Below are 17,538 nucleotides of genomic sequence, written 5' to 3' on the forward strand. Positions count from 1 at the left end.
CCGCCAACTTTAGCCTCATAAACTAAATGAATGGGTAAATGCACCATGGAATCAAAGAACCTAGGCGGAATTTTTTTTTTCCAACTTACAAAGGATTTCAATAATGTTTTTCTCCAATATTTTCAAATGTTGGATTCGTAATTCACTTGAGAAAATATCTCTAAAAAAGTGACTAAGCTCTGTAATGGCATCCCATATCGGTCTTGGTAAAAAATCACATAAAGCAATCGGTACAACTGCTGCATAAAAACATGGTAGTCATGACTTTTAAACCCTCCAATCTTGCAATTCTCCACATTTACACAACTAGCAATATTTGAAGCATAACCATCAGGAAATTTTAATTGCTTGATCCATTCACAAACTTTAATTTGATCCTTACTTAGTGTATAAGAAGCCTTTGGCATATAAAATCTTGCATTCTGTTCAACTAACTCCAATTCGGGTCGCTTACAATATACTTTCAAATCCATCCTAGCTTTTATATTATCTTTTGTCTTGTCTTTTACATTCATCACTGTATTAAATACATTTTCAAAGACATTTCGCTCTATATGCATCACATCCAAGTTATGACGAATAAGCAAAGTATACCAATAAGGCAACTCCCAAAAAATACTTTTTTTCACCCAATTATGATTTTTTTCAAAACCTGGGATAGTTTGTTTACCACATTGAGTACCAAATATGATATCAGGCAAAACACAAACTTGAGCAAACATTTGTTCCCCAGATAATCTCTCCATTAAAACATCTTTCTCAACAGGTCTCATGAACTTATCTCGTTGCTTTCTATAAGCATGGTTTAAAGGCAAAAATTGCCTATGACAATCAAAAAATGATGGTTTTCCACCATGCTTCAAGTGGAAAGCCTTGGTTTTCTCCATACAATATGGACAAGACAATCGTCCATGGGTACTCCATCCAGATAGCATGTCATAAGCTGGAAAATCATTAATTGTCCATAACAAAGCAGCACGCATTTGAAAATTCTGTTTCCTATGTGCATCAAAAGTTTCTACCCCCGTAGTCCATAAATCTATCAACTCATCCACTAAAGGTCTTAAAAATATATCAATATGCTTTCCGGGACTATTGGGGCCTAGAATGATCATATTCAAAAATAAATATGGCTGCTTCATGCACATCTATGGTGGTAAGTTATACACTGTAATAATAACCGGCCAACATGAGTATGGTTTTGCACTAGGTCCAAATGGACAAAACCCATCTGCACATAAACCAAGTCTTACATTTCTTGTTTCAAGTGCAAATTCTTGATGAGTACGATTGAAATGTTGCCATGCTTCACCATCAACAGGATGCCTTAATTCTCCTTCTGGACTTCGGTTAAATTCATGCCATGTCATATGTTTTGCTGTTTTCTTAGACATATAAAGTCTTTGTAACCTTGGTATAAGTGGCAAATACCTCAAAGTCTTAAAAGGTACCCCTTTTTTGTACTAGTTGATTTCACAGGTTTATACCGAGGATGACCACACAAAGAACACTCTGTTAATGTCTCTGCTTCTTTATAAAACAACATACAATTGTTTTGACATGCATGAATTTTTTTATAACCAAGTCCCAATTTTCTCATCATGTTTTTAGTCTTATAGAAATTTTTTGGAAGCTTATCACCTCCAGGCAACATGTCTTTTACTATTGAAATAAGCCGATCATAAGATGAATCGCTCATGTTACACTCTGACTTACAATTTAACAACTGTGACACGGCTGAAAGTTTTGAGTGCTTCTTGCAACCATCCCATAATGCCTCATCGGCATCATTTAACAAAGAAAAAAATTCTCTTGCACTAGGATTAGGCAACTTCCCAACATAAGTATCATTATCCCTTTCATTTTCATTTAAACCAAAATCATTTAAACCAAAATTTGGAAAGACGCCATCAATTACCATGCTTTGGTATGCATTTACATTATCATCTCTATTTCTATGCACCTCATCTCTATCACTGTACTGATTAAATGTTTCATCATGTGATGACCAATTCTAATAACCTTCAATGAAACATTTAGAATATAGATGGTATACTACAATATCTCTATTATGGAATTCCCTATTAGCACATAAGACGCAAGGACATCGGATAGTGTCATCAAAAATATATTTCGAATGATTGAATGCAAAATCCAAAAAATCTTCTACTCCCGTTTTAAATTCACTACTAACATATCCTGATGCGTCTAGCCGATTATACATCCAAGAACGAAAGTTTGACATTTGCAAGATCTAACATATATAAACAAGTAGAAAAAAAAATCAATTACATTAAATAAATTATTCTATATATATATATATATATATATATATATATATATATATATATATATATATATATATATATATATATATATATATATATATATTTATTGTGTGTTTGTCCAAAAATCTTATTTACCTTAAAATTGCTCCAATTGGTACTTCACTTCATTGTTTTTGATTTGTCATGCTTTACTTCAAGGGAACAATTCTCTACTTTTTTTTTTTTTTTTTTTTTTTTTTTTGTCTGTGATGCTTTGAAAGACTTCTTGTATTTTTGTATCAATATTGAAAAGTAAATATTATATAAAAAAATGTATTACTATTTCTTAACAAAGATAAAACTTTCTCAGTGAATTCTCTACTTCATAAAGCTACTAACAATACAATCATGTTAAACAAACAAAAAAAAAAAAAAAAAAAACCACCTAGATAGAATAAAGAAATAATTAATCATCACACCACACACAAGCAACAAGCAAGAAAAAAATGCATATTATTCTAAATACAATAAAAATGAGTTTAATATTTCTTGAAATTAATAACCTTTACATTTTCCTGTTTTTGTTTACATTTGTATGCCTAGGAAAGAGGTGGATGAATTGGTTGATAGGAAAAGAAAATGCATGCACATGTAAATTACTGTTCTAATGGGGATGTAAAATAAATACAAAAAAAATGTTAAACTTTGTGCAGGGAAGAGAAAGGAATTGCAGTTACATTCTTGTTCGATATGCCATACAACTGTTAAACTTTGTGCAGGGAAGAGAAGATGCAAGCTCTTAGAGAGGCAAAGAGAAATGCTACAAAGGAAAGCAAAGCTAACAGTAAAAAAGTAAGCAAAGCAAGAATTAACTTTATTGCACCACATTAAATTCTAATAGAACTCTCTAATAAACCAAAACTTAAAATGAAGTAATTCAAACCTTAAAGTATTGAAATCACAAGATGAAATCTAGAATTAACCATTTTCTTTTCTTGAAACTAAATAGCAATATTATTCATGAACATTCCTTCATACAAATATTAAATAAATACACAAATCATTGATATTTTAAAAGAATTCTTAGATTCTATGAATCGATTGGACCAAGAATAATGCCTTAGTCAAGACAGAATTACACAAATAACAAAATGGTGACACCTATCCAACTTGCTAAAATAGCTTAGAGAGGATATCTAGATAAAAGGCAGAAATTAAAGACATCCAAAGACATTGTAAAGCAGTGTTAAATATACCTGCTAGTCAAGGATTACATCTCTGGCAACTCAACAGGCATGAGATGTGCATCTGAAAAAGATCAGTAGGCAAGTGAGTATATGTTCTGAGTTCAACCATATTCAACAAGAAAGCCTTACATTTGTACTCACCTTCCCATCTTTTAAAAATCCAGTCCCAAAGCTTGTAATAAAATAAGGGTTGTACTCAACTTAGTGATTTTAGGCTACAATTCGAAAAAATTATCCCAACTCATTCTCAAAATATAAAGGGGATAGTTATGGAGATGGAGTATCTTCTCATTTCTTGGCTTTATATTTTATATTTACAAATTTGAGAACAGTAGAAAACTACTATGAGATGCTTAAAAAAACACAAGATATACATACAGTAAACACAAGTAAACTAAGAAAGAGATGTAGTTCATTGTTTCACCTGTTGAGCAGTTGGAATACAGAGGGTGAGGCGCTAGGTATATCCTCTCTCCGAGCTGAAGCAGAAGGTAGGGTTGTGGCGTGTGGAAGAGAAAGACAACAAGAGTTTGAAGAGAGCAGATGGGTATAGTGAGACTTTCAGACAGAGTTTGAAGAAGACATACAGAGCTAGGGCTGTGGACTGCGAAGAGAAAGACCGCCAGATATTTTGCAACAATGAGAAATAAAAATTAAGAATGATTATATATATCAGCCACATTTTGCGCCAATGAAAAATAATAAGTAAGAATCATTATATATATATATATATATATATATATATATATATATATATATATATATATATATATATCCTTTTCTTTATATATTTATATATTGTGAAATAACTAATAATAACTCAAATTTTAAATATATTAAAAATATTATTTATGTATGTCACGGGTTCATTGAAATGTTTATCGTAACTACTCATCTACACAATTTAGTAAATAAAATAGTTCTTGCGTCGAAATAATTGCTACAAAACTAGTATGTCGCAAAGCTACCAATGAAAAAAATAATTTCCCGCCAAAGGAATTGCGACGGAATATTGTACGTCGCAAGTTTTTCCACCCAAAAAAAATTTCCCGCTAAAACATTTTTGTTGTACTTTTCAACATCTCAATTATGTCGTATGTTTGTCGCAATATCATCGTAAATGTCATCGCAATAGCTCTAAATCCATTTTTTATTAGCTTGATACACCAATATATATATATATATATATATATATATATATATATATATATATGTATATATATATATATGTATATATATATATATATATATATATATGTATGTATGTATATATGTATATATATATTATTTTCTTTCTTTATACATTTATACATTTTCATTTAGTTAATAATAATAGAAATTTAAAATATATTAAAATTATTATTTATGTACGTCGCAAGTTCGTCGAAATGTTTGTCGTAATTACTCATCTATACAATGTACTAAACTAAATAAATCTTGCGACGAACAATTGCGACGGAACTAGTACGTCACAAAGCTATCAATGAAAAATAATTTCCCGCCAAAGTAACTACGACGAAATATTGTACGTCGCGAGTATTCCCGCCAAAAATAGATTTCCCACTAAGACATTTTATTCTACTTTTTGCCAACATCTCAATCGCGTCGTACGTTTGTCGCAATATCGTCGCAATAGCTCTAAATTTAATATTTTACAAGAGCAATATGTTTGTCGCAAGATTGTCGCTATTTCAGTCTCAAAAAGTCATCTATTGCGACGTATTTGTCCGTCGCAATGTTTGTCCGTCGCTATAAGGGTAGTTTTCTAGTAGTGGTTGTGAAAGTCCCAAATCGTACAATCCAGTAGGTTGGGCCGTATTTAGGTTCCCGTATAACCTTCTTGTTGGTTTAAGTATTGAGCTCAGGTAAAGTTGTGAGGCAGGGCTGTTCCATTAAAAATAGGGGCACTGTCTATTTATAGAGACAAGAAACATAATCCCAAAACACATTTGGAAAATAACAATAGAAGATCTCTATAACTGAAGTAATTGTGTCCAAATCTATTTGAACTTTATATTATTGTATTCTATAACAAAAATAAAAATATAATAAAAAATTTTGTCCAAATATAATGCATAAAAATTCGACAAAGAAAAAATACAATATAAAATTTTATTTAAAAATGATATTTTTAGTGCATATTTAAATAGAAAATTATTTATCAAAATTTCATTGTCAATTCTTTCTAAAATTTTATTTTCAATTACAATTAAGCTAAGATTAATATATGGATTCTAAAAACATATTTAAAGAAATTGGGCCCCCAAAAATTTGGAGCCCTGTGCGGTCGCTTTGGCCAGGGTTGGCCCTGATGTGAGGTCCCTATAACATGGTAAGTCCAAAGGCCAAAAATCCCTCCTCCTTGCATTTATTGCGGTATTTATAGTGGAGAAAGGGGACACATGCCAGGCACCCTGCATACCTGCCACATGTCACACATGAATCGACAGGCTCGGAAACAGCGCTGATAGCCACGTGTGCCCATATTTCAGATTGCCCATTGGGATGGGGTTGGGTTAAGGCCAGGAATCTAGGCTCAAATCCTCAAGGTGCATGCCCTGCTCGAGATGATCGTCCCGATCTGAACTGGTCAGTCTCGGTCTCTGAGCAGCCAGTCAGTACTGTAATCTTTAGTTAGTTCGGTTGTCACTTTTAGGTCGGGAATATCATGTCTGTAGTCGGAGAAGGTCAGGAATGGTTCCTCTCAGTGGCCTGACCAGATACCGAACAGGTGTACGGTACGTAGAATGATGTATACTCGGAGAATAGTCCTTATCAATTTTAATAAAATGATAATTAAATAATAGGAAAAAGATATGATAGATATAAGTGTATGGTAATAATGATAGAGTCATCAATGTTAGAATTAAATAGAAACGGAGTTATAACACTGTAAGTGTAGTTTTGTCTAACAAGAATGTAGTATGGATAATTTTGTCCAATAAAATTAGAGTGTACAACATTTAAAGTAAAATGTACACCTTTATTAGATAAAAATAAACATAAATCAAAAAAATAACTTGGATTGAGACTTATTATAATTTTAAATTAGATTTTAGGTAGGGTTGATTGGTTGAAGACTTAGAAGTTGGTTATGTTATTTACTTTGTTGTATGCAAGATAGGTACACTGTTAGGTAATTTGACACGAAGTGGAATAAAATTATACAGGTTTATAGGATTTTATCTGACTTTAACAACATAGGTCCCGTAGCTCAGTTGGTTAGAGCGTTGGTCTTATGAGCCGAAGGTCGCGGGTTCGAGCCCCGCCGGGACCATTTTTGCGCACACCTTCATCAAGAAGAAGCCTGCAGGCCATGGACACCAATATATGCATTAACTGGCCTGGCCCTAGAGTGATGGGGAATTTGGCATTGTTTTCTTTTATGAGCCTTTGTACATTATTCAAGTTAAGGACGGAATAAATGAGCCTTTGTACATTATTCAAGCTAAGGGCACAATTATTCCGTGATGAGGTTATAGGACAACGATTTACAGTCTTAATAATTTATAGGTATTGTAGATGGGGTTAAAGGACAACGATCTATAGTCCTAATAATACCTGGCCATCTCACTAATATATACTCCGTATATAAATAGGAGGATCCATTGACGCTTGTGAGAGGATTTCAACTTCATTTTACTCATATGACCAAACTAAAGCCTCCAGAACTCAGTTGTAATAAACCTTGGATAATTGTATGATTTATATCTACATTACTAATAATTTACTAGCAGATTAAGTAATATTTATACTAATCACTCCAACTTGTTCATTAGAATTCTACTACGTAGCGTATCATGACCCGCCTATCATTGATGTAAATAGCTAAAAAAATTCTTTGGAAGATATTTTTCTTTCAGGAGTCAACTGTCTCCATTCCGATCTGATTGTTACTCCTGGAAGTTGAAGGCGAAGGAGTGCCAGATTTTTTTACATACCCACAAAAGGCGAAATCATAAATCACAATTACTTGGGCGTTTGGTTGGAAGGAAGGAATTAGGGGGGAAAAGAATTGTAATTCAGTGGGAAAAGAATAAGGTGGGAATAAAGTAAGAATTCAAATTACGTTGTTTGGTAGGGAGAAATAGAATTATTGGAATTGAGAAGGAAATAGGTGGTATAAAGACTAAAATACCCTTGTGTAATAATAATAGTAATAACAACCAAGGGTAATAATGTCATTTCATATGTTTTTCCTTTCTCAAATTCATTGAATTGCAATTCATGAGAGTACCCCATGAATTGCAATTCAACAAAAGGAGGGAATTGTAATTCTGTGGAATTGCAATTCCTTCTAACCAAACAATGTAATTGAGGCATTCACTGAATTTCAATTCAACTACAACTAAATTACAGTGAACCAAACGCCCATTGCCTGTTTGGTTGTGCGTAATTTGGCTGTAGTTGAATTGCAATTCAGTGGAAGCCACAATTACGTCGTTTGGTTGGAGGGAATTGCAATTCCCTCCTTTTGCTGAATTGCAATTCATGGGCACCCCCATATGAATTGCAATTCAGTGGTTGTGGAAAAATGAAGAAGGGATGAAATGACAAAAGTACCCTTAATTATTACTACTATTATTATTACACAAGAACATTTTAGTCTTTATATCACTTCTTTCATTCCCTACCCAATAATTCTATTCATCCCTACCAAACAATGTAATTTGAATTCCTACTTTATTCCCACCTTATTCTTTTCCCACCGAATTGCAATTCCTTTCCACCCTAATTCCTTACTCCCAACCAAACACCCTGTTAATGGTTCAGACAGTTGTTCGGGCTTGATCGATCTTAAGTTGTTACCCATAATTTATTACCTAATAACCAATACATCAAGCTATCCGTACTAAGTGGTGATTTTCAGTGTGCATAAAATCTTTTGCCTAAATTTTTGATCAGAATTTAAATGTGGATCTGCTAACAGGGATAGATCATAGATGGTATGGTCTACATGCACCATCTCTAACTGGCAAAGTACACTGAATTTGCACGTCACTTATGGCTGACTTCTTAATTAGGTGCTTAATTAATATATTTATGTACTGTTATGTACTTTCAGTCAAACCTCTTGGAAAGATTTCATTACTTTAATTTGCTGGAAAAAAAAAAAAAAAAAAAAAAACTAGAGAGGGTTAACAGTTCTATCTTATTCATTTATGTATAAATGATATTTCTTTATACAAAATTTCTATGGAAGTAGCACTTATGTGACTTTACAAATTTTTATATAGTGTTACATTAGCGTCTGTAAATATGTGTATGTGTATCTAACAATCTAACATTGGTCTTTATCCATTGTTATGTTATTAAGAAGGGGTTTAGATTATAGGTTGGGAATAATAAAAAAAATAAAATAAGAGTTAATACCCGATTTGATTCCTCGACTATTAAGATCTCACCCCTTTAATCCTCGACTTCTAAACTTTGTTCAATTTCATCTCCAATTATGTAATTTTTATCTAAAATAGTCATTTGTTCAAACCAAAATAGTCTTGATTAGGACCATTTTAGTTAACAATTGCATAGTTGAGAGAATGAAATTGAGCAAATTTGAAAGTCGAGAACCAAAGTGATAAAATCTTAATAGTCAATTGGTTCAAGCCTGAGCTCGTGATGTCGTCCGAAAATTGGCTTGGCTCCTCTCGTATCCTATTGCGACCGTTGGGTTTTAACTCAATTGTTACGGAATTAATAATGAATTAATTCCATTTTTAAAATTGTGAATTAAAACTCAACTTATGGCTGCTGTTACAGGAGTTACATGACAAGTCTTGAATGCCATCATGAATGCTATTGAGTACTCCACCTCCTATATAAGAAGGGAGTAGGACAGTAGATTTTTTTACAGAAGAGAACAAGAACACAACAAGAAAGATACACACTTGCACGATTTTTCCAGCTCCAAATCCTCTGCTTCTACTCCTTTCTTTGCCTAACGGTGTTCAAGGCTTTGCTCTAGTTTGCCGGGTTCGTTCGTTTGGGTGCTCAAACGTCGAACCGTAGCACGTTTTATCCTGGGAAACCTAGGCCACACCACTCCTAACACTTTTTGGAGGTGACAAATAAGGTTTTAAGGAAAGAGTGATTGATCTCTTGACTCGCGCTAAAAACCCTATACCCAAACACGAGCCAATCTTCTTCTTCTTCTTTCGGTTTGGATTATGCTTCTAAGCAAAAATCCTCTCTATTTGTTTTGTCGTTGGATTGGATTTATAATCTGAGGATTATTAGTTCCAATTTTGGTTGATATATATTGATATATCTTTTTCGTAGATATATACGTATATATAACCTTTGGTTCCGTTTTATATATATTGGTTTGTATATATATATTTCGGATATATATCCAATAATATTTTATATATTTTCGTGTGTATATATAAATATTATTTTGAGATATTAAATCGATTTGGTTCATTATTTCCAATAAATACTTGTGGCATGATCTTTATCTATTGTTACATTAGTAAGCAGGAGTTAAGATTTATATGTTGGTGACTAAAAAAACATATTACTTTCACAAAATTTTTATATTAAATCTTGCACGGTCTAAAGTGTCTAAATTAAGTATTACAAGCTCATGTAGTATGGAATTTAATTTATGGAAGAACATAAAAGAAAAGCTCTTTGAAAACATGATTGTCAATCCTTTATAACTAGTTAACAAAATTTTTAATAGATGATATAAATTTTTAAAAAGCTAATAATATAATCTTTTGATGAATGAGACTAAAATTAAACCTAATTTAATTTATGAATTTAGATAATTTTTCCTCCAAAACACCAATTACTTATAGCACCACTTATGATTTGAAATATCAAGTAGATATATATGTTGATTACCAAACATTATTGTTGACGTGTTAACTTAACCAATATGTTAAAGCGGTTAAAACTGTTAAGTTTTTTTTCAAACCATCATTTATCAAATAAGGCTATAATTTTGGTTGAGATTGAGAGGCTTTAGAGCATTCTCATTTGTTAGGTTTTTAGTACAAATTTTTAAGTGACAACTAGGAGGGAAGAAGAGAGGCAAAAAAAAAAAAAAAAAAAAAAAAAAAAAAAGAGTTTTCCAAAAAAAAGAAAAAAAAAACAGTTGTTAACGCGCCCGGCTGGATGCATTTATTCACTTCACGCAAAATTGGCAGTGATTTTTTTTTTTTTTTTTTTTATGTGGCCACTCAAAGGGACAAAAACCTTGATCTTCCTATAAGCATCCACATTAGTTGGGAAGAATATGGAGATAATGTAAGAGTGATTAGGAGAGAGAATGTTGGGAAGGGAAGAAAAAAAAAAAAAAAACCAAAATAAAAAAACAAACGAAAAAAAAAATAAAATAAAAAAACTGTCAGGCGCACCCGTGTGGGCGGGTTGCTATGCGCGAAACGCGCACAGAAGCCCCTTTTTCTTTTCTTTCTTTTTTCTTCTTTTTCTGCCATTATCTTTGTATTTGCAAGATAATTATTTCCACAAATAACTCCACCCCACATTTGTTATTATCCTCATTGAGAAGAATTCATTCTGAAATCTCCCCATAATATGCACAAGTGTGGATGCTCTAAGAACTTCAATTATTCTCTCTCCTTACCCTCCCTCCTCCACCAGCTCCACATATGCATTGTTTCTTCAAAAACCACTCCAAAATGCATTGATGTGGATGCTCTCACATAAGGGAAAATGGAATGAATTTTGCATAGGGGTAAAGGGGGGAAAATATGAAAAAAAGAAATGATGAAGCATTTGTACAACAGACCACTGAGGTCTGAGAGATACTGACAAGTTTAGAAGCGTAGCAACTGCACTTTACCAGTATGTTGAATACCATTAGTACTATGCATCCTCTTGCTCTGACATTGCCTACCTTTAATGGAATCAATAATTCTACTAATTTATGTCGACCAAATAGGTAAAACATAAATTTCATACTTAAAATGTTACAAGTTTAATTTTTTTTTAATTTTTTTTAGTCGAGTCGGACCTAATGGGTCACCTTAGTCAATTAATCTTTCATGTGTGATTTGCAAGTTACTATATAGAAATGAAATTTATCCAATGCACACCTCTAGGTAATGAAAAAAATAATTCCACTAGTTTAAACACTATTATATTAATATTATTGTTTCCACACTCAATATCTCACATGGCTGCTAATCAGTAATAATACTTCACACAAATTATTCATGATGTTACATATTTTGATACTTTGTTCAATAGAAATATTTCAAATAATTTTTGTTCAATTGAAATATTTAAAATAAATTTTTTTAATAGTAATACTAGCTGACTAGAACTGACAACTGGGTAGGGAGTATACTCTTTGTCTCTGTTTTCGGAACTGTACCCTACTGGGGAAATGAAATCCTTCTCCATCTCTGTCCTTGTTCAATTATCTAGTCAAACTAGTTCTGATGTAGTATATACGGGCAGTATTAACTACAAGGTACGATTCTAGGGTTGGTTTCGGTTACGGATCATTCGCCTAGTCTGTTGGTTTAAGTTCTAGAGCTCAGAATAGTACTTGACAGTGGGTCAGAGATTTCCGAGCTAATAGCTAGCGTGTAGAAATAACCAAAAGTCCCCATCTCAGCAATAATTGCGGTAGTTATATAGGGAAGAGGAGGGGACAAGTTTCGGTTTCACGGTGTGTACGACACGTGAAATCCATTTACGGGCTCAGGCCGGGGCCCAATAGGGCTTGACCATGTGCCCTGATATTCCTGAAGGTACTACATTCTACTGTTGTAATTAGGTCGGTAGGTCGGTAGGTCGGTCCCTACCTGAATAGATCTAGGGCGCAAATACCATAAAGGCGCATGTGTACATACGCTTCCCTTAACGTAACTCGACAAGAGATAATGGTCAGGGGAGTGTGAGGACGAGGTCGATGCGGGTCGAACCGGGTCTAGCTCGGATAGAGGAGGGTCCGCTACCGACCATCGTACAAGCACGATTATCACAAAATTATCACAATAAGTACAATTCTAAATGTTCAAGTAAATAAAATCTAAATATTAAGTTTATTATAATCTTAAATACCGAATCTTCATCGAATCCTTAATGACAAGAGACATAACAAATATAAAATGCAAATGGTTTTCAAACAACTAAGAACAGACAATTACAAAATGTCAACAATCCAACATCAAAATACAATATAAATAATCTTCAATCTTCATTTTTTAAGTGTAAACCACGAGGTGTACCAAACACCTTTCTACAATCAACTAATGTTATCAACTAGTTATACCCTCTAATTAACCCAATCAGCTAACAACTAACAGTCATTTACCAAACAGTGCCTTTATTTATGATAAAATTGGTCAATTTAAGAGTCCATCCTCCAACCTTGCACTTCCATTAGCATATTACTTATCAATTGTTGCAAGTTCAAATATAAAGGAACGGATTGTGTCATTTGTTACAGGTCATATGATATAGTATAAAATTAATTTAATAAAGAAAAATAGTGTAAATAGCATGTAACCTATCTAGACCGGAAAGGTAAATAAAGGTTGTTTGATTTAGATTTAGGGTTTAAGAAGATGGGGATGGAAACCTAGCCAAGATGTAACTAACCAAACAAACACTCTAATATCTATTAGAGATAAAAGATTATTATATTAAGGAAGGGATTGGCATTGCATTATTGGAGTAGGTTATAGCTTAGCTAGGGGTGATTGGGGTGAATGGTGAGATGCAGAGGTTGACTAAGAATGGTCACAAACATGACATAATCTCTCTAAACAAACGGATGACCGACTGGATAGAACATGATTCTTGTATTTAAAATGTAGGAGAATTTAATTCTTGTCAACTAATACTCTTCTTGTCAAGCTCATCACAAAGGATTTTTCTAGTGCGATTTATCAAATCTTTTCTATGTAATTTATGAACTATTACATAACATGATTTACCTAGTGTTCTTGTCAAAAAAAAAAAAAAAAAAATTAAAAGGATTAAGGAATCCCAAGAAAGAATTGGCAATCTATGTATCAATATTCCAAATGGTACCTTACTTAGTTGCCAACTTGCCAACCAATGAGATGGGGTCTTACTGATAATGCCAGCTCTTTGTAGGTTGAAACATGAAAGTAAGATTGACAGGTGCAGTTATGATTTTCCCATGTTGGAAACCCTCCTTTAATAATCAATAAATTAACTACACATGAATCTAAAGTGGCTTTTCAATCACCATCATTGCTGCATGTATATATGGAGCCATCCATTTAGCTAGAATTCTAGACATAATAGACAATCCCAACTCCCATCCCCCCTTATCACTCTATATCACACCCCCACCACCCCAACTAAAAAGTAGATAGAATGCCCGCATGAACAGCTCAACTGGTCATAGAGGCAAATTATATCGTATATCGCGGTGCATAATCGATTATGTACCCCGCATCAAAATGATGTCGTTTTGTTTAATGAAAAGAAACGGCATCCATTTCTCGTCGTTCCGCACCCTTCCGCAAAAAGTAACTCTGTTATTCAGTTTAATTTTGTATACACTGCGGTTTTGGTTCAACACAACTATAGTTTCATTTCGATATAACTACAGTTTCATTCGATATTTATAGACTCAAATATGTGAAAATGTTATTTAATTTTATTTTATATACACTATAGTTTTATTAAAACACAACTACATGATCATTTTGATATAATTACAGTTTCATTGTACAATATACATTCAAATATGTGAAATGTTATTCAGTTTCATTTTATATACACAGTAATTTTATTTCACCACAACTACAGTATCATTTTGATATAACTGCAGTTTCATTTGATAATATAAAAATAATACGTAAGGCAGTGTCGGTTTAGATATACTGTAGTGTCAGTTGGTAATTAACATGCAAAAAAATGCACGCTTTGTTAAAATTAATGGCGCGCCGTTTCTTTACTTAAGGAACGGCGTCGTTTTGACCGCGGTACACGATATAAAGACTGGGTCATAGGGGTGAAGTTTGGGAAGAAAAAGTAGTTAGGATTATACTATTCTTCCCAAAGGTTGAATCCCTGACCCCAAGGGCCCCCACACCCCGACCCGACAGAGCATTTGAGAGGCTGTAAACTACAGAAGCTATACCTTTGCTTATTGTGCACAAGGAGTCCCCCTCACTTTGAGATGTTGCTTCCACACTATCTGCTAGTGAGACTCGATTCCTGATTATTCTTTCCAAACTTCACACCTATGACAACTGAGCTGCCCGGAATAATTAGGATTATACTATACTTCATTCTAACGACAGATCTGTCATAACTTAACTGATTAATTAACCAGTTTAAAAAATTCTACATCAATAATCGCAAAGTGAAAAATTTAATTCACCAATATACAAGTTAAAGAACTTGTAATCCGTTAAAACACAAATTAAACAAATAATCTTTTTTTTTTTCCAAACCAAGTTTACAACTAAAAGCTACAAACCAATTAAGCACATTAATGTCACTCATTTCTTAGGTACCATGGGAGGGTGACAGCAGGTTGGCAATGAAGAAGATTGAGGTAATACTTTCACTCAAACGTATTTCCCAAACTAATTTGGTCTAGATATCAAAATCTTCTTATTTTTGTTCGGGACACACGCACCCACACATAATCTTCCCGTTTCAGTCAATTTTCCCGGCCCGTTGTTTAATTTTGTGGTTGAATTAAAAGAATAGTAGTACAGTACATGCCTAATATAAGAATTCACATATCAGATAGGGCAGTTGTAGCTTTGAATGCTATATATTGAATTGCTTCACTCATCAATTTATTAGAGCTGACAAGTAACCATGCACTAATAAGTGCTGCATATATTATATAATATATATATATATATATATATATAGAGAGAGAGAGAAGTGTTGTAGTAGTGCCCTAAAGAAACTATCACTGTAATGGCTCATATCAATATCTTGCAAGGTCCCAAAATAGCCAAAACATTCAATATAATGTTGATGTTCTTTAATTTCATGCCCTTTAAAATTGATTGCTAGCTAGCTTGACAGCAACCTAATTTGCAATGACACTTTCTGCACACCTAACCCTAGATCTCACATATGGCCTAGCTAGCTAGCTAGCTAGAAAGGCATGCAAAATCTTCTTCATTTTTTCAATTCTCAGACTTTTCCAACTAACACTACTACCTCAAATTTCATTTCAAATTTGGGTTTCCTTTACTACCTCAAATGTGATAGTTGCCTACTTACTAAAAGAGGGATGGATAGTACACACTATTGTGTAATTATTGAATCCCTAATTCCAAGGGTCTCTCGCCCCCGACTCTGGACAAAGCATATGCAAATCACGGTGACTCGATAGCTCAGCAGGAACAAATGCATGTGGGCACAAACATATCTGGGCACTTGAATTGGATTTACCGGGCCGGGACTCACTTTTTTCCAGCTTTTTCATAAATGATAATATGGTAAATAAACTTGAACTTTGTCAAGAATCAAGATCAGAGGCCGGATTGGACTGATAAATTAAAGCAGAAAATTGAAGAACACAGTACAGTGTTGGAACTTGCAAGCTAAGAAAACACTCTTATAATCAAGGGAATTGAAATATTATATTATATTATATATATATATATATATATATATATATATATTCCTTTTCTTGATTCTTGATCGGAGCTAGATTGGAAAACTTTGACAATTGAAATGAAACATTAATATTATAGTTATTATAATATATAATATTGGTTCTAGTGATGATAATCCAGAAGGGAGGTTGGTTTGCCGGAAGAGAGGTGCTGGTGGTGGTCCTCCGCCGTAGACGACAGCCCTGAGAGCTCATTATTGTTGGCAAATCCTCCCATGGCGGCGGCGTAAGAGAAAGTGTGAGGAAAAAAGCTGGACTGAAGGGGTTCCCTCTGAGAAAACACTTGGTTCTGGGCTATAACAGGTGGATTGAAAGAGCCCTCTTCTGGGCCGAGATTCCAACTGATTAGCCTCTGATCATCAAAGAAAAAGATGGATGATGACGAGGAAGAGGCGTCTGGGAAAGACGAGAGACAATTTGGGTCCAAATCAGATACATTATTTCCCATTGGGAAAACTGAGAAACTGGGATTATTATTTGAGCAGTTCTGAAGAATTATCCTTTCTTCTTCTTCTTCTTTCATGGAAGTTGCAGCGTTGAGGGCTTCAATCTCAGCTTTGGCCTCCTTCATCAACCAATCAATGGCTTTACTGGGTCGGTCGTATCCGAGCCGGTCCTGAACGTCGTAAAACTGGATTGCGGTGTTCGGCGACAGCCGCACACGGCGGTCCCGAGTTCCCCGAGCGGTGCAGACTTTGCTGTGACGGTCTTTCCGGCCGGTGGCGCGGACAATCCGGCCGCCGCCGCCGCCGCCGCCATTCACAACCATCACTTCCCCTCCTTTCCCTCTCTTCTTCCCCTTCACTCTCTGCGTTTCTTGCTCGAACCCATCCTCCATTATCGCCCCTTTTCTCCTCCGCCTGCATTGTTGAACCCCGCCGCCATAGCTCTCTTCATCTTCTTCTGAATCATCTTCCCCTTCACACAAGTGATGAAGCACAGGATCCATATCTTCTGCTCTCTCTCTCTCTCTCTCTCTCTCTCTCTAACTTTTTCACAGCTCCAAAGCCAAAAGCATTGCTGAGGAAACTTTTTGCAGGCTACCTATGAAAGTAGAATGAAGTGCAGCTAGCTTTTATTATGGTATCCTAGTTTAGTTGCATTTGTACACTACAACTACTATATGTTATATTTATATTCATGTCTCTCTTATAGCTTATTGGTGTGTGTGTGTGTATATATAGTGAAGCCACAAGACATGGTGATGGAACCAATCTTGAAAATGAACCAATAAGGGCAATGAAATTTTATCTATTCAAACAAAACATATATGGTTCAACTATCAATTTAGATTTTTAGTTAGAACAGAACATATCAGTTGATTTTCATTAGTAATTTCTCCTTTTACAATGTGTGATGAAAGATTGACTAGATTCAGATCTGTTGTACAAAACAAAATATCTGAATGTTAATTTGA

The 17,538-nt window shown here is 34.0% G+C and overlaps 1 protein-coding gene and 1 non-coding gene across 2 annotated transcripts; one reads left to right on the plus strand and one right to left on the minus strand.

Annotated features, from left to right (window-relative positions):
- Positions 1-6,717: 6,717 nt before the first annotated feature.
- Positions 6,718-6,791, plus strand: TRNAI-UAU. Its single transcript has one exon. It is a non-coding gene; the product is annotated as a tRNA-Ile (tRNA).
- Positions 6,792-16,224: 9,433 nt separating this feature from the next.
- LOC109166640 (transcription factor TCP10-like) lies at positions 16,225-17,070 on the minus strand. Its single transcript, XM_019315534.1, has one exon. It carries the CDS (start codon positions 17,068-17,070, stop codon positions 16,225-16,227), a length of 846 nt encoding a protein of 281 aa, XP_019171079.1.
- Between the last annotated feature and the right edge of the window lie 468 nt (positions 17,071-17,538).

Source organism: Ipomoea nil, unplaced genomic scaffold (genome assembly GCF_001879475.1).
Source record: "Ipomoea nil cultivar Tokyo-kokei standard unplaced genomic scaffold, Asagao_1.1 scaffold0317, whole genome shotgun sequence".
NCBI lineage: Eukaryota > Viridiplantae > Streptophyta > Magnoliopsida > Solanales > Convolvulaceae > Ipomoea > Ipomoea nil.

Bases quoted from the DNA above. Each gene is read 5' to 3' on its own strand.
- LOC109166640 (XM_019315534.1), bottom strand. From the start codon at position 17,070: ATGGATCCTGTGCTTCATCACTTGTGTGAAGGGGAAGATGATTCAGAA.